This window comes from Lissotriton vulgaris, chromosome 2_1 (genome assembly GCF_964263255.1).
Source record: "Lissotriton vulgaris chromosome 2_1, aLisVul1.2, whole genome shotgun sequence".
NCBI lineage: Eukaryota > Metazoa > Chordata > Amphibia > Caudata > Salamandridae > Lissotriton > Lissotriton vulgaris.
Genome location: NC_141687.1, coordinates 214,046,992 through 214,066,074, shown reverse-complemented (window position 1 = coordinate 214,066,074; position 19,083 = coordinate 214,046,992). Strand labels below are relative to the sequence as shown.

Below are 19,083 nucleotides of genomic sequence, written 5' to 3'. Positions count from 1 at the left end.
ACTAGATCTGGAACTGTACGGAGTGAGGATGAAGGCTGGATCGAAGATGACAAGTCATGACAAGTGGGTTAGGTGGGTCGAAGATGAGAATAAGGTAAGCACATTGAGGATAACGTTGGACACCAACAAAGGCAGAAAGACATTTGGAGGCTGATTGAATGGAAACATAAGGTATTAACCACAGAACCTGAATACATACTGATAAATGTATAGTTAGCATGTCAGATGTACCTCTGATCCTGTGTTGCTTCTCTTCTTGCAGGTTGTACCTAAGGCTGGTGCTTGGAAACGTGAATGTAACACTCCTCAGCAAACACGCAAAGTAAGGCTCACCTTCCTGCCCACCGTTCACCAATTGGTGTTGCACACTGATTGTTGGTCTTTTGTGGTGGTGGTGGTGGTGGTGGTGGTAGTGATTGTGGAAAGAGGGTGTTTGGTACATGGTATTACAGTGCTCATCGGCACACAGACAATGCACTAAAATCACTCCCTTTACTCACAGTACAGTAGGAGTTACTCACTGGCACAACATTTCTATTCAGTCTTGTTAAGCTCAGCCGCATGATGCATTATTTGTTTTTAGACCTTGATGTGCCCTGTGGCACGTTTTAAGAGGTCATTTTAATCCCCCTGCCCTATTATGTACTAGGGGCTTACAGAGGAGGACTTGGTAATCACAGGGGTACCCCGACGCATAGTGTTCCCTAGTGTATGTAGGTGTTGAGGGTACCGGATTTTGCAACAAGGTCTCTTTCTGCTCCTCTGTTTGTTCTTTCTGCATGTCTTCCTTCTTCCTGCACTTTTCTTCGTCTTTGAGGACTTCTGTTCCTTCTTTCTGCATTTCTTTTGTTTCTTTCTGTGTGTTCTTCTTTCTTCACATGTCCTACCTCTGTAGGCATTGGTAGAAACTAGCATTTAAAAAACCTTAGAAATTCACTGAAAAAACAATATGTTTCAGGCACGTTATAGTTTGAAATTAGCATTTAAGAAACCTTAGAAATTCACAGAAAAAAACATAGGTTTCAGGGGCGTTCTAGTTAGCTGGACATTTCACTCGTACAAAACCAGTGAAATGCCCCCGTTATAGTTAGTTCAGCTAACTATAACTTGTGCGCTCGCAATGATTCCATGGGCCCCAGGCAGGAAAATCCAGGCATGGTGTCCCTGGGTCAGGTATGTCATCCCTGTGGTCTGATGCTGGGAGATGGCCGTCAGTGCACTGCTGATGACTTCACATATTACATCACTCATGACATGGTCAGTGACATCACTGATGACATCTCAAATGACATCACTGATGACATCATCCTTGTGATAGAGTGGCAGATCTCCTCTCACCCGAATATAACCTTTGATACACACACTCAAAAATAGAAACTAACATTTTCAAAACAATTGACATGCCAATACTACTTACAACACTCATTCTCCAACATGTCTATACAGTCACTCATTCATGTACTTACTCATCATATGTACTCATACACCTATACATTCTGTTACACACCAACACTCATCCAGAGTTACTCACACACATAGTCACACATGCAAACAAAGTATCAAACATCCATTTACTTGCATATACATCATACACACACCACCACACTTATTTCTACAGAAACTTACACATACTTACCCACTTAAGCAATCGCGTAAAGAAACACATACTTATTTATATAGGAACTCTTCCAATCTCTCACTCTCACGTATACTGACTTATATACACCAATACTCACATATACTAGTTTAAAACAAATTTAGTTACTCATAAAGACACTATTGAGACAGTCATTCTCTCACTATCACACCCATACACACACTCATCCACCCATACAGTCCTGCACACATGCTGTCTTCAACACATACAAACAGTGAGTCACTCACTCATTCATGCATCTATGCACTAAGTAATAGTCCCCGCCGAACCATTCAGACACTCCTACTGATACTAAAAAAAAACAAATAACCCATATAGCTACTCGCCAACCCATGCAGCCACTTATACACAAAGTGAGAGACTGATACAGATATTTACATATTTAAATATTACTCACTAACCCATGTATTCACTAAGATACACTTAGTCACTCAGTTATACAATCAATTTTACAAAAAAAAATCATCCATTTAGATACTTATATACCCATTTATTCTTCCATCGACCTTGAGATATACATATATAAAACATAGTTAATTTTCAGAAAAACGCACATTCACTGGATGATGTCATCAGTGATGTCATTTGAGATGTCATCAGTAATGTCATGAGTGATGTCACTGACCATGTCATGAGTGATGTAATATGTGACGTCATCAGCAGTGCATTGCGGACGCTCCTGTTATAGTTAGCTGTACTAACCATAACGGGTGAATTTCACTGGTTTTTTACGAGTGAAATGTCCAGCTAACTATAATGCCACTGAAACCTATGTTTTTTTTCAGTGAATTTCTAAGGTTTTTCACATGTTAATTCCTAACTATAACATTCCTGAAACCTATGGTTTTATTCAGGGAATAAATATAGAGAGATAGATAGATAGATAGATAGATAGATAGATAGATAGAGATATGTCTAGGCTCTATTTGAATATGTTTGCTGCGTGTGATTAGTACGTGTTTTTGTTTTTTAAAAGCAAACTCCCAAAGAAGGAATTTATGTTTTTGAAAAATCAAAAATGAATAGCCCTTACGCTGAGGAAGATTTCTCCCTGTGCATAGTCCTTTTTAAATTGATTTCCATGGGCCCCAGGCAGGAAAATCCAGGCACGGTGTCCCTGGGTCAGGGCTGTCATCCCTGTGGTCTGATGCTGGGAGATGGCCGTCAGAAGCCCAGCAGTTCCCTATACCTCTAAATGGAGCGTGGGAACCACAAGGTTGGCAGGAGTGTATCCTTTGTTTTGGTGGCACCCTACATCGGCCACACTCCAAATAACCCCTACATGGTGTGTTTATAGAAAACTATCACTATCTGGACCAGATTCATTTTTTATTTTTATCTTCAATTTGGCAAATATATTCCTCTTACTGAGAAGTAGTTACTCATCTTTTCCTTGTAGATTATTGCATGATGAAACTAGGAAACCTATGTAGAGCAGTGCCAGCATACCAGCGACGTTTATTTCGTACACTCAGGTTTAACCTCATGCGTGCTAGCGGAATTTCGCTCCTGCGCTGAGATTTTTAAAAACGCATGTTACGTGACGAGCTGGGCTCGTCATCAGCGTGGGAGGAGGCTACGCCATGACGAGCCCAGCTCGTCAGCGTGGAAGGGGTTAAAGTACATGAGTTTTACAGCACCAGTTGTTCTGCTTTTATTACTTTAGCACGTAATGTAATAGAGGCCTATAGCATACTGGATTCCATTTGCACAATTGTTGAATGTGCATTCCAGGCCTTCACGGCTGCAACAGATAAATGCCAACAAAATTGCAATTCTAGTTGCAGGACGAACAGAATAAGTAAATGGGTGGATCATCCGTGTAGCTGCCCATGCCATGTAAAGTAAGCTGTCTTGTAATCTAGGGCACATTGATATAATGCCCAGGCGTTGATACCCATCAGTTTAAAGAGCATCCTGCTGTGTACCGGAAGCTACTGAAGTTCATATTTTAGGGGTCTGGTGAGTAGTCGTGTTGCAGCATTTTGAGCCGACTATAAACTTTTCAGACGTTTCAAAGGGGCACTCAAGTAGACCAAGGGCCTGATTTAGAGTTCGCAGATGAGTTACTCCATCCTCTATATTACAAGTGACATAGAATGTAATACAGCAGCCGTCCTATCCGCCACATTTGTGATGGAGTAACACATCCGCCAAACTCTAAATCTGGCCCCAAGTCGCCAAAATCGAGTCTAAGCTGTACGAAGGCATTGATTAGAGATGGGGATAACCAGAGTTGATAATGGGCACCCTCTTTAAGGGTATTGGTTGCTTAAAAAAAATAAACAGCTACTGTAAACAAGTCTCACGGGTGTCCAGTGCTAAGTCTGCATTTAAGAAAATACCAAAAACATATTCCATTTTTCAAGACTTTGATTGACAGGCTACCAAAGCTGGCCCTAAAGCCTGGTTCTAACCGGAGGGGGCATTCCTGATCATCAGGAGTTCCTGAACTGAGTTAGGCTTTAGGAAATTGAGTGGAATATCCTGGGCTGGTCCCAGGGGTTAGAGAAGGAACTAAGATCCGCTGGGCTTCACTAGCTATGTCTACAACTGGACCCTGGTCAGATGGAGCAATTTGGCCAGCGGCAGCATGTAGATGTTATATATCAATAGTCCTAGTTTTGATCCCCGAGACCCAACCAATCAGCCTGAGTTCTGCATGAAGTAGTGCTAAAGGTACAGACAGGCTCATGTCGCCCAAACTATTTCATGTATCCCAGTACGGAAGCAGTGAGCCTGCCTTTTTTCAATCGAACAAGAGAATGGAGTTACCAGTGGTTGCCAAAATAGGGAAACGGTTTGCTAGAACAGCAGTCCGACTATGTGGAATCCAACTAATTTACTGCTATGTCCAAGACAACAGTTTGGTACCTTTGCAGTAGCTTTGGTGTTGCACAGGGGTCAGCTTCCCCAGAGGTTTGACCAAATATTGAAACAAGGAATGTTTCTTTATTGGTGTCTTTACAATTGCTGATGTAAAAGCTTGAGGGTCTAGATTCCTGCTCATGGAGCTGTTTCATAAAATAAAGAGCACACAGACAAGATATAGTCCCAAGCACGTCATGAACTTTGCGGAACACATATTGACAGAAGAGCGGGGTGGGTAACTCTGTTCATGGCTGCCAAAGTTGTAGCTGGGTATTTTGCTTAAATTGCTGTATAGAAGGCCACGTGCTCTGTCCGAGTGACCTGTGGAGCACGACTGACATGCCTGTGATTGTTCCCCTCCTGTAGTGGAAGAGTAGGACTGGAAGGCTGCCCCTTCAATCTGTACTTTTGAATTTCTAATCTGGTTCACAATCATATTGCTTTTATTCAGTTATCACTGACCCTTCCACTCATCAGAAAAAAAATGCCAATCACAACATGACTACCAGAAGGTAGCTATCCTCAATGTTATCTGAATTTAGGATCAGCACTTAAAATAATGTAATTATAAACACCACACTCAGGCTTTATGTCCTTAAAAAAGGAGATAACACGAGTGCTGTACAACAATGGTAAAAGTGGAAAGGCTAAAACCGAAAGAAAATTGCGATATTAAAGCCAGCGTTCCGACATGTATTTCGTCTGCATTTGAATTACAATTTGTGCGTATTGCTTTGTTTGATATAACTTGTATTGCTAAACACAGCAAGCTGAGTGTGGTCTTAATGCCTCGTAGATGCTTTTCGTCACAATAGAAATGAGTGCAGAGTTGATAAGAAATCCATTTTCAGTTTCTTACTGAAGAGGAGGATGGTTTTGTTGCTTTATTACTGAATAATCATGTCTGTTGCTTTATGCCTGTAGTGGAACTGGTATTTTGCTGTGTGTGATTGAGGTGGTCCACCTAGGGTTAGGGAATCAATATGTATAAAGCTAGCTCAGAGCTGCTAAGCGAGAAAAGAACTAATCAATGAAAATAAGGTTCCAGTAGAATGTTGTCAACGTTCCGTCTAGAAGGATAAAAACAAAGAAAAAAACAATGTAATAAATTAGTTCTAGCGAATGCTTCAAATGGTTTAAGATCAGCTGTTTTCAGCTGATAAGACAATCTGGTGTTCAGAACTCTCAATATTCAAAACTTGGAAAAAATGATGTATCCCAATTCTGAGTGGGTTGGATGCATTCCTATCTCCTTTAAGATAAAATATCTGGAAATGTCAGTTAGAACCAGTGTTTAATTTGATCCGGTGATTGCCAGCGGGGGTACTCACACTCTTTTTAGAGGGACCAGCACTTATTTTCCGACGTACGTTTCCCGAAAGCAACAGGCGTAAAAGCAGACAAATCAGAAAAACGAATGAAGAGAAAGAAGGAAAACCCCGATACAAAGAGAGAAAGCAGATCCTGCAAGAGTGAGATCAAGGGGCGGGGAGTGTCTGGCAGTGAATTAGAGAGGCATGAGTTGGATTTAAGACTGTGTGGACGTCCTGACATTTAATAGCGTCTTCGGGCACTGGCACTCTTTCATTTACAAATGCAACGGTGTACAGACAAAATATCGACTCCAAAATATCGACTGGACATAATATCGAGTTTTAAATATAGACTGGACAAAATATCGACTGGACATAATATCGACTACAAAAATATCGTTTTTCAGGTAAGTGAAGTAATATCGACTGTATAAAATATAGATAGCAAAAATATCGAATTTTTTAATAATATATAATATTTTATAGTGTATTTTTATGTAATAATATGTGTGAATAGTGTGTATTAATGTTATAAAATATTTTATTACATTAATTTTGTTTTTATAATAATTGCGTAATGTAATTCTGTAGCGGGTTGTGGGTTTATAGGGGAATAGGGTGGGAAGTAATTTAATAATAATTAAATAATTAATATATGTTTGTTAATATTTTTAATTAATAATTAATTGATAATTAATTAATATTAATTAGTTAATTAATTAATATAATTTTGAACATATTTTGTATTAGTAATTAATTGTTAATTAATTATTTGCAATTAGTTAATTACATTAATTAGAGTAAATTTTTAATATATTTAATTTTGTGTTATTTTTAAGTAATTAATTTGGAAAAAATAATATTAATTATTAAAATAATTACAGCTAATGTTCTAATATATTTACTTTATTGTTATTGTTAATTAATAATTAATTGGTAATTAAATAATATTGATACATTTTGGGTAAAGGAGCATTTTTAGGGTTCAGGGTCAGTTTTCAGTTTTAGGGTAAAGGGGTATTTTTGGGGTTCAGGGTCAGTTTTCAGTTTTAGGGTAAAGGGGTATTTTTGGGGTTCAGGGTCAGTTTTCAGTTTTTGGGTAAAGGGGCATTTTTAGGGTTCAGGGTCAGTTTTCAGTTCATGGGTAAAGGGGTATTTTTAGGGTTCAGGGTCAGTTTTCAGTTCATGGGTAAAGGGGTATTTTTAGGGTTCAGGGTCAGTTTTCAATTCATGGGTAAAGGGGTATTTTTAGGGTTCAGGGTCAGTTTTCAGTTCATGGGTAAAGGGGTATTTTTAGGGTTCAGGGTCAGTTTTCAGTTCTTGGGTAAAGGGGTATTTTTAGGGTTCAGGGTCAGTTTTCAGTTTTTGGGTAAAGGGGCATTTTTAGGGTTCAGGGTCAGTTTTGGGTTTTTGGGTAAAGGGGTATTTTTAGGGTTCAGGGTCAGTTTGGGGTTTTTGGGTAAAGGGGTATTTTTAGGGTTCAGGGTCAACTAATAAGATTGTAAAAAATTATTTTTATTATTTTAATTTATTATTTAATTATTATAATTTAATTTAAGTAGTTTTAAGTATATTTTAGTAATTTAAATTTAATATTAATTTAATTTAACACTGTTTTTAATAAAGTCGATATTTTTTACATCTATATTATTGTTAACGATATTTTGTACTCGATATTTTTGTACTTACCTGTTTGTAGATACAAACTCGATATTTTGACTGTCGATATTTTGTCCACGATATTCTGGCAAGTCGATATTGTGTCCGTCGATATTATTTCAGTGATCCAAATGCAACATCACTGGGCACAACTAAATACCGAAAAGACCGAGATTCTTGTTCTGCCTTCTCTTTAACCTACTGATGTTGGCTTATGCCGTAACCACTTACAGCTGTTGAAGAGTCTGGGGGTAAAATTTGACGCCTCTCTTCAATGCAATGCCAAATTTAAGGATAAGTCGCATCCTTATACTTTTGTTACAAAAGTTATCTCCACCTCTTCATTGTTTTTTTTGATGCCTGCCATACTACTATAGTGGCCCTGATTAGGCCCAGACTAGACTACTGTAATGTGTTAAACGCTGTTGTTTACTGCCTGCAAACTCTCCAGAATAAAGCGGACCAGTCACACTTGTTTTACTCTAAGATATCTGCACTGGTTACTGGTGCAGACTCAGATCTCTTATCAAAATCCTATGTATTGCTTAGTTATATCTCACCTTTCCCTTTGCTCATTACCTGTGGTGAACACGAAGAAATCCCCTGAGTGGCAGTGCACTTTATCAATCTCCTTAACATAACATAAACATACCATAAATAACTTGTGACTAGGTTTCTAAAGAGATTCAGACTTTTAAATGCCCATATGACTTGTTTTGCAACAGTTTCCTTAATATACAACTTTAAAGATAGAGGGAATAAATCAGATGGAAAAATTAAAAGGTTACAATTTTAGGACGAAAGGGCTCATCCAACTAATTTATCTAGGGTTTAATGAGCTAATTACATTTGTAAACAAATAATATCGATAATAGTCTGAACTAAATCCTTAAAAATAAGTATGGGTTTACCAGAAAAAACGACCTCTTCTAGAGCCTACTATAATAGGCGGTGTCCAGGACTTTTATAGGATATAATCCAAAAAGCTAAACGGAGACCTATTTGTCTACTTTGTGTGTGGAAAAACAAGAGGTAATAATTGGCCTTCTTCCTCTACTTGTTTTATTTTTTACTTTCATTTGCTCTACCAAATGCATGGAAATGTACAGAAGTGATATATAAAACCTGTATTTAGCATAACCACTGTAACACATCTGATGACTAAACATCACTTTCTGCTTAGCCGATCCAGTTAAAATAGTTTATTGTCAGAATTAACTCAGAATAGTGCAAAGCGACCATCTCTTCAGCTGTGTTACTTCAGAAATGAATCCGTAAATTAGTAAGTACACCTACCATAGTAGAAACATATATCTTGATGTCTAGCTTGTTGTACAATGCCACTTAAATTCTCACTCACAGAATTAGTTGTTTATTCGACTTAAATAGAAATAACATTTTATTATTTAATCAAACTTTCTTTGCATGAAAATCGCAAGTCGTTATAAATTGCAAGAATTGTGAACTCTTCTAATAGGGACGAGTCCTAGGGGTGGGTGTTCTTGTAGCAGTACTGACTGGGTACCTTTAACTGAGGAGAAGTGGCATGTTGGATGGAGATGTGTGATGTCTGGTAGTGGATCCGGCTTCTGTACCCAGTGATTGTGTGGTAATATGTGAGTGTATGCATGTGGTGTTGCCCAACTGATTCGTGTTGCCTAGTTAAGGTGAGTTGAAAATCAGTGCCAGAATAAGATCATTATGTAAAGTAGAGTTTACTATTGTCCTGGACCAAGAAGAAATGAAGGAGGACAGTGAGGCTCTATAGGGGCATTTAAGTGAGTGCCTGCTTTGAATAGCAAGTGATATGTACATGAAGCTAGTATCATGCATTTTTGTGGCTAACGGACACTGCGAGGCTGAAGACACCGGCTGGTGCGAGTGGTTATGGGTTTCACCTATAGCTTTTGCCTCTTACCTGCAGGTTTGCCTATAAGGATGAGTATGAGAAGTTCAAGCTGTACCTCACTACCATTCTGATGGTTCTCTCCTTCATGTTTCGATTCGTCTTTAACTCCAGGTAAGTCTCTGTTGCAGTTAGAAGGAAATAGTTAGAAGGCGGGGGTTCTCCTAAGGTTATCATTAGCCACTTGGCATCAGTCAAAAAGTCCGTAATTAAATGTAAATTATTTTTTTTTAACTAAAAATTGAAACTAAGCCGTTAAAAAAGAGGCAATTTTATTGAAGCTGAAAACATAATTACTCCAGATAAAGTCAAATACATTCACAAAGTACAGACTGTGGCATGGTGGAGCTGCACAGTCATATGGGGCAATTGTGTTCGCGTCTCGTTGGCAGTGTTCAGCCACACATATTGCGAATGTGCTTGCTGCCCAAGGGACTTTGGGTGAGTATGACCATGGTTGGCTGTACAGAACAGAATAATGCAATGTGACTTAAGGGTAGAGGGAACAGTACAGTGCAGAGGCAGTCTATGAAAATAATTGAGGGAGTTAGACACATGTCAAATATACTCCACAATAAATATTTGAGCTGCATGTATGCAATCACGTAAGAGTCAGGGCACAAATCCTAAAAAAAGAAGTAGGGGACGCGCCAAGTTAGGTGGTGTCACCGGAAGTGACGTCATGACAGGAAGTGACGTCACGAAATGTAGTCCCCTCTCATTAACAAAGGTTACAAGGTGATGGCGGCAGGTTCAAAGGGCAAAGCAGAATCTTTACATTGGAATTCGTCTCCTATTGACACTCAAAGGAGCGGGGAAATTAAAGCTGCTCTTGTTCGGTGCGTATTTATTGCCCACAGTAAATTTGCCGGTCTCCGTCTTAAATGCATGCATACATACTGACCTTTTCTAATATACGTCACGGGTGCCCGTCTGTCATACTGAACAGCTCCATCAGCGTGAAACAACTTAAAGAGCTCTGTTCGCCCTCTCTCGACAATAGGAGGTGAGGTTTGGTGAGTGCGGAGCGCGCGCGCAGACTCGGGTACCATCTCGGCTCCATGTTTTGGGCAGGGGGGACGGCGTCCACCCGGTAAAATAAGTGAGGCGACGCCGTCCACCCGCGTGGTATCCCGACTCGAGCCCTGGTTACAGTGTAAATTCAGCTTTAATAGCACATTTTGGTTTAGCCTTTGCAGTATGAAAAGATTAAAATATACAGGGCCCGAATCACAAATTTAAGTTTGCATGCATAGATCTCCTGATGTCTTGAATGAATCACAGTTTTGAATCCTAGTTGTGTACTATTGCATTTGCTTAAAATAAGTTATCATTTACAATATAGTTTATTTAAATGTTACTTGTATTAAAAAAGTAAAGTTTAAATAATGTAAATGAAGTTTAACACAAACTGTTATTCAGTGTATTTTATTTTACCTGGTTCCCCCTATGTGTTATTGCCTGCCTCAATTGATTTCTATTGGAGTTTGTTGCAGTACTGGTGGTTTGTCATGCTTAGCGCTTGCCTACCTATAAGGCTGATCTGGAATATATCTGAACCTTTTTTGTCAATATTATTAATGTTGCAGATTTAAATGTGTATTTTTTTGATTTCCAATTGTCTTATTCTTCTATGAGCGTTTGTTTTGTATTAGCACGCACCTCCTTTAACAGTTGACCCAATCCATTTAGGAGTAAATACTGCCCATTATCCTACCACTCTGACCGGTTTCTTCCACATTTACTACTAAATCTTATTTTTATGTGTGCAGAGATCTCCGCCACGAGATCAGAGATTTCCACACACAAAAAATATGCGTGGCGGAATTCTCTGGCTGGAGTCTGTGAATTACAAATAAAATATTACTTTACTCACTCAAAAATGCATTTATTTTATTTAATTGTTCATGCATCTGGCCAAAACATATGAGATTAGTTTAATTAGGTAAAGACACGTAAGAACATGCACTCATGGTGGTACACATACACAAGAATGGTGGGAGTGGGGTTATTGCTCTGTAATATGGAGGTTGATATAAGGAGAAACAACGGTACCACTAGTGTATTTTGTCACAAAGGATACTTCTTTTTATACATAGAAGCATCAAAGCAAAATAATTTCAATCCTACTGCAAAACATATAGTGCATGGGCAGACCCTGAATGTAGCTAAAGCAGTGGTTGTGAATGGTTAAAACACTGAAGCGACTAAGAAAGGGCATAGAAAAACTATGGTATTGGCAGATAGTGAGAATATTATTTCAAAGGTGAGTTCAGTCTGTCAATTGCTCTGACACCGGTGAGTCATCATTGTAATAGTATATCTCATTAAACCCCTTGAGAAACATTTCAACCGGTCATGTAATGAGTTAAATAGCATCTGGGATTGATGGTGTGAAAAAGTTACAAAGGTGCCATCCGTTAAAGTGATGCATGGAATGTGCGTGGATCAAGCAGGTACATACTTCAAGTCTGTCTATTCGAAATATGTTCTGTTGTAGGATTCACATGTATTTGCTCACATTTAGGTGCAAGGCTTTCGCGTTTGAAACATTGGTCTTTGTGATGGCCTCTAAGGCCAGAATAGGCGACACCATAGTAATACGTCTCCCTTGTGCCTATGAACATTTCTTCAATACAGCTGTTTGAACTGCAGTAAAAAAATTACTGTCTATGCAAAATGCATTACCGCATTGGAATATAACTGTGTTTTATAAGCAATTGGTACCATTTCTCCTTCATTAAATAAAACATATGTGAAACCACTAGAACCCACAATTATGCAGATCATTAAATTAGTAGTTAACACACGTATGTAAGTGTTTCGATTCAAGCATATCTGCCTGTAAATTCTGAAGAATATCTGTATATTCAGAAGTCCAATGTTTATAAGAATAATCTGGGAAAATGAAATCATACAACGGTCTAACCCATTGTGCATAATCTGCTGTGTATGTTCTGACAAAATGTAGAAATCCTTAAAGCGATTTAAAGCATTTTAAATGTATGTCATGTTTGCAATAAAACACATTTCTATAAGAAATGTGGTTCTAGGCTTTTGCCTTCATTTGATAATAAATATCCCAAGTGTAGGCCTCCGAGAGGCAATTTTAGATTTTGGAAAATTAAATTTATATCCTTGGTCAGCGAATCCTAGAATTAAACAATCCACTCTGGCCAAATGTGTGTATAAATCCTTGTCTGTGATGTAAATATCCTAAGCGTAAGACAATGCTTCGAAGTCAATTTCTTGAAAAACTGACATCGCACAGGCTGAAAACATACCCGGACTTTTATTATTTCCTTGTGGAAACCGACAGAATCTTCGTTGGGCTGCTACCGCTGGGAAAGTGTTCAAATTCCCGCCTTCAGGCGCTATATTTTGACAGAAACATCCATTGGGAATTTCCAATGGATTTTTTGTATTTCTTATGTACTATAATATTTATTAAGCCTGTGCTTTGTGAATATTGTGCTGTTATAGTTAAAGCATGATAAGGTGAGTCGCTATTCCCAACCAGACAGATTATGATAGAAAGCTGGAGCTTCCACAAGAGCCCATTCTGCAGGATATGCTGCTTTCAAATCCTCTGGAACATGAACGGAAAAGAAAGGTATCATTACATTCTTCCCTTGTAAAACATTTCTAACAAACTCCAGACCCAGTCAATCTCAGCCAAGAGAATGCCATAGCCAAGCGAATGTCATAGTCAGTGGTCAAATTCTGCCATAATATTATTTTAAAAGTTAGCAATCTGTCGCCCTGAATTTGAATGTCCAAATCATAAGTTCACTCTGGAGGGCTGAGCTTCTGATCTGGAGTTTCCACCTGCATATAATCATCAAAAGGTCTCGCCACAAGATACTTGTGAAGATTCTGGTGAACTATTGTGACCGCTGTCAAAGAGAGTTCTCACCTATGTCTTGTTTTGAGGAATAGTTCTGAGCATTTGTGGCATTTTTTGTGGAAGTACCTGCCAGTGTCTTCCTTTTAAACTGTGTTTTTTTGTTAGGAAGCTTCTCTTATTTCTTCATATAAACGTCAGAGGTGCGTTGTGAGTTCGCCTTTGGTTTCATATACTCCTCCTGTCTACCATCGCCTCGACCCCCCCCTCTCTGACCACTTGTCTGGAGAGTCCTTCAAAGAACGAGAAGAATGTGTATCTGAAAACTGATACCTGTCAGGTTGTTTAATTTGATTACGATCATGTAAATATAATGGTTTTGGGAATGCAATGATTGAGGAGATCAAGTCCATGTTTTAGTTCTAGTCTTTTCTTTAGTTTATCCCAGAATTTTTTAGATACTCAGGTGCCTGCTCAGCTGTTTTTGCTTCTGACTTGCCTTTAATTTGTGGCTTGTTAGGCCTGGTTCAAAAAACGATCCCAACCTATAAAAGTATAGGTTTCAGAGATTATTTTAAGTAGCTAGTGTTCCTGATCCTCAACGGGAACTAAAGAGTGACGTTAGCGTATCACCAGAGAAGCTGTCTCTCCCCGAATATTCCATAAAACAATTGAGGTAATTGTGGCAAAATTGACTATTACTTTCATCCCCAAGTCTAGGACAGGGACTGCTCCATGTTCAGTTTAAATCTGTACTAACACTTCAGGCAAAAGAGCAATTGAAGGAGTTCCATGAGTAATGGTGTAGAAGGAAGCAAATACAGTTCCCCACACATTACACCCCTCAACTGAGGAACCATGTGAAGTGTATGACACATAGAGGCTGATTACAATATCGGCGGTCAAACCACCAACTGCTATCATGGCGGCGGTCAGGAGATGGCTTGACAAGCAGTCGGCAGTCCGACTGCCGAATTATGTTGCGACCACTGTGCTGGCGTTTGGAAAATGCTCCTTAACACGGCAGCTTGTGCTGCAGCCCAGGAAAAGGCCTGCAACACAAGCAGCAGTGGTAAACAGCACTATGGGCACATCCAGGCAGCATGTGGTGCGTGGATGTGCATGGGGGCACTACATATGGCACCAGTGGCCCACGAGGGACATTTCAGACCCCCCACCCCCCCAAGTCCCTTTGCAACAGTCTTTTAATGGTGGTAGGACTGCCATGAAAAGGCAAAGGAAGGTCCATTGTTATCCCAATGGCAGTGCCTGCCTTGGCACCGCCACCATTCATGAGATACGATTCTGACCACCGCCCGACGGGATCATAGATCCTGTTGGAGGCAGCGGTCTTCCCTGCCCATGGTGTCAGTCCGACCGCCTGCAACATAATGCGGTGGTCGGACCAAAGGGCTGCCTGTCAGTATGACCGCCATTGATGGCCGGTCCTTGGCGGTCCCTCCGAGATCAAAATCAGCCCCATGGTGAGAATTGTAAATTCATCTTGACATCCCGTGTAGGGAAAAAACGCCTTAAACTGATTTTTCTTTTGTGCAATCCAAAAGGCAATCCTGTTTGGCTGAGGTCTTACCCATAATAGCAAAATAGTAATTTGACTAATTGCTTTCACATCTAACTGCATCTATCCAGCAAAAATGTACCCATGATGTACTGCATCAGATGCTGATACAGTTTAATCAAATGATTCGAGAAAGCAGGCGGCTCCCACTGTGTTTATGGACTTGCATGTGGAAACGACGTGTAGCCTGATAAGGCTGGCCAGGTTGCCCTTTTATTATTGAGAGGGCCCAGTCTTACACTTTGGAGTGTATGTGGGAGGGCACCTTGGAACCAATTGTGATGTTCCTGGTAAGTTAAAGGCACTTCTAAGTACTCATAAGGTCTATATACTGCTGGAACAGCGGCCTCATCATACGTGGGAAATGTTAGTGAGTTAACATCGACTACAGAAAAAAGTAACCCAGGAATAAAGATGTTTGCATTTACACGCTTTGTGAGCCTCAACCACAAAGGTAACATCTCCACTGTCCTGGATGAACCCATATCTAGTGAAATTATTTTTTAGTTCTTGTCTGCAGTTAATAGCAATAACCAAAACTTGATCCGCCATATTAATGAATGGAATTCAAGGAAAGGAAAAATTATAGTGGACCATTCTTTTAAAAGACCAAGCTTGATCAACCTGCAGAAATAAATAGGTGCGTTCCATTAAACTGAGGAATATGAACCCTTATCACCACAGACTTCTCCGAATGAAGGCAATAAAGGAGCTTTGGGCACGCAACAGAAACTATTCAGGAGATCCATTAAATGGGTGCAAACCTAGAACATTGGTGGCGCCATGTTATATGGTTCCTACGAATTTAGTAGGACTGTGTATTAGGTCAACAAAACTTCACAATATAGAGACCGAGACTACTCATATCATTAGTAAATGTTGGTTTGGCTAGCTCACACTAGTACATCTAAATTCCTAAACCTCCAGAGTTGTAGATGCTGTCAGTAACCTCGAACATAACCACTCCACTCCTATTCACAAGGAATTTGTGGTATCAGATCTTTTACATTCTACAGAATGTTAATGCTGAAGGAAGATTCAACCAGGTTTACGGAGCGCAGCCTCTGATAATCATAAATTACCAACAACACTTTGAATAGAAGCGCTGCAAGGCAGAGATCAAACAGGTCTCATAAAGTGCAACTTGACAGTTACAAAATAAGAAATAATTAAGTTACTAAAACCATTAAAGAGAGTCATTGTACCACTGCACTTGGTGCAGTGGGTCAGGTAGGAGCCTATGCAGATTAGAGGTAACATGTAAACAACATCCAGTTTAAAAGAGGTCATCTAGAGATCACACAACAATTGCGAAGAAGTAAATCTGATGCTACATATAATGCTGAACCTTTCCACGTGGTGGTCACAAAGGGACACATGGTGACTGACGCGCATACTGGAAAGTCTGTTACCAGAGACTCTTTTCACTTTCGGCATTTGATTCATCGGTCTTCTGATCAAGATGGTGAAGAAAAGACTAAACCTGAAAACTTAGTGACTGCTGTTACCTCTTCACCGTGTTTGAAAATCTCTGACACTGAAGATGACAGCTCCCAGCTGTCCGTAACCAGGTCAAGTCGAATAATTAAAGTGCCAACGAGGTTGATTGAAGAGATGTCATTGTGTGTGAGTGATGGAAAGAAATATATATATTTAACAAGGGAGGAGGTGTAGTGTCTTGCGAGTATTATGAATGAACCCTTTTCGCTCCTATCAGGCTCTGTAGAGCTCTGCCATAGGTGACTGAAAGCTTGTTTTAGATTATTGAGTTCGCAGTTACACGCAGACGAATAAAGACATTTAATTCCCCATGTGTGGTGTAGTTATTGACAGGTACCCAGGCTGGGGAAGACCCTACACTTACGATGAATGTCAGACCTGTGGGTCTAGATCTCATTTTTTTTACAGCTCTCTGCAGTATTTATGATAACTTCCGTATTTAGTGTCTCTCACCACCTCCAACACGGGCCCTGTTTAAATGATAAAACACTGATCTTATCACATTCTGCTAGAGATGCAGAATAACAACTCTACTTAGGGCCTGATTACAAGTTTGGCTGTGTGGGAGCGGGACCACCACCCACTCCTGCACCGCCAAACCCATGTGCACTTTTTTAGTCACTGACGGGCAGTTCTTTAGCGTTCCCACAGCAGTGCCTATGAAATAGGCGCCGCAATGGGAACGCCAACGGCAGTACTTGCACAGCATGGACTGGTGCAGTTACCGGGGTGCATGCACATAGGGGGGCACAACATGTGCCCCCCACATGCACCCAATGGCCTATAGGCAATACAGTTTTCATGGACGAGGAACCGCCATGAAAACTGTGGCGAATAGGAAACTCATAATATGCTTGGCAGGACCGCAGTGGTCCAGCCAGACATATTGCAGCTTCAAGACTGCTGTGCCCCCGAGATCCTTGGCGGTTGCAACAGTGCACTGTTGGTCCAACCATCAACTTGCAATGGGGCGGTCACACCAAACACAACCTGGCCATTTATATTTGAAATGCGACTGGTGAACAGATAGTGTTTATAATGGTGCTACCCCACTTTGACCCTATGGGTTGCATCCCTTTCTATTATATGTTTATCTTTTTCAAACATACACTGTAAACCAATATCAGCACCACTTCTCAGTCTATTGTTTTTCAGTTTATAGTAGACTAGTTAGACAATCGCTTAACCCACCACCCATCATCCTTTGCCTGCTCCTTGTTAATGTTTGCGAAGCTCCAGTGATCTAGTATAAAGAAGCTGCCATTTCCTTATATATTTTTTCTTTCAACTAATTTGTCGCCCTCTTCCTTAAAGGGTGACAGATGCACTCTTCAACTTCCTCCTGGTCTGGTACTACTGCACTCTTACCATCCGCGAGAGTATTCTTATCAACAACGGTTCCAGGTAAGATACATGCCGCAATGTATGGAAACTCAACGTGTCTGGTGTTTGACCTGGAAAGTGCTTCAGAGTTGACATTCTTTGTAGTTTGCTACATTTACCAAGGCTGAGGTTGTTGTTTTGCATCTTCATCCTGCCTATCTAGGGTAGAGGGAGCAACCATTAGTACAGCTGCAACAACTAGAAGCCTTGCTGAGAATGGCATTGGCTGAGATTCAGGCTAGCACCTGTGGTGTAAGGGATCCTTTCTCAAGTCAAGTTTTCACAAATAGTTATTAAAAAACATCTAAATGCAGTCGTATAAACAGAAATGTATTTTTTGAATTATTTCAGAAACTATGTAAATCTGTATATTTTGAAGTGTCACGTGTATGTGGTTTGCATTTCTTCCACTAAGCGTCTCCCCGCTGTCAAACTGAATGTATAAGTCTTGTTAGTCACACGAGGGCTCAGGCCCAATGGTGGCAATAAAAGAGATGAAACCAAAACAGCAAGGCTGATTACCCAAGTTAAAATCAAAATATACATTGAAAGTTACATAGTCATCAACGCATAAAAGCCATTAGTGAAACATTATTCGCTGCAATAAATTTGATAAAACCACTTTGGGATGACTTTATTGCTTTGAGAGGCACAGATGCAATAATATACCGAAAGGCCGTTCCACATCATCTACGAAATTCTTCATAGTGTATGTACCGGCTGATGCCAGAACATGGGAACTGCACATGGTCTCATAGGCTGAAAAATGTAGTGTAGCCTGGAGTTAGTTCAAATAGAGGATTCCTAAACTAGCTGCATTACACATTATGTTTCTGATTCCTTTGTTTTCTCTAATGATCTGGATAATGGCAAGCAGAAGAATATCACTGTTCCAGGAAAGCGCAACTGTCTTCCTCATTAGAATTCTCCCCACCTGAAAGTTAGAAGGGCTTTGCGTTGCACCTTCGCGGATAGTATTCAGTCTCCTCCAGATCCCTAGTATGGGGGCTGCACAACCTTTAGCCATACAGTTACAGTCACCTCACAGCTACTTTTTGAATAAGCACGAACCCCCACATCCTACACTGATTGCAACCCCTTGCCATTAAAACTCTTTCAGGCTAAATGCATTGTGCAGCCCCTATGAGGAAATATAAATTTTATGGTCAAGAAATGTTCCCTAACGTGTACCCCACCGTCTCCATGTACGAGCTTAAAGTGCATGTAACTTCCCTCCTGTGTCAGCTATGAAGACGCAAATACATTTGCGTCTAACGTTAACGTGTCCTCTTTCAGATCCACCCTGAATGGGTCGGATATTCCGTTCCTAAATATGCCTTGCCACCGTCTTTGTATGGTGCACTTTCACGT

The 19,083-nt window shown here is 40.0% G+C and overlaps 1 protein-coding gene across 1 annotated transcript in view; it reads left to right on the top strand.

Moving 5' to 3' along the window:
• TMEM120A (transmembrane protein 120A) overlaps window positions 1-19,083 on the top strand; it is a 157,538-nt gene that overhangs the window by 72,765 nt on the left and 65,690 nt on the right. The window contains exons 4-6 of the mRNA XM_086954768.1: window positions 263-322; window positions 9,425-9,520; window positions 17,644-17,733. Coding sequence (XP_086810894.1) covers window positions 263-322; window positions 9,425-9,520; window positions 17,644-17,733 — 246 coding nt within the window. The remainder of the gene's footprint in view (window positions 1-262; window positions 323-9,424; window positions 9,521-17,643; window positions 17,734-19,083) is intronic.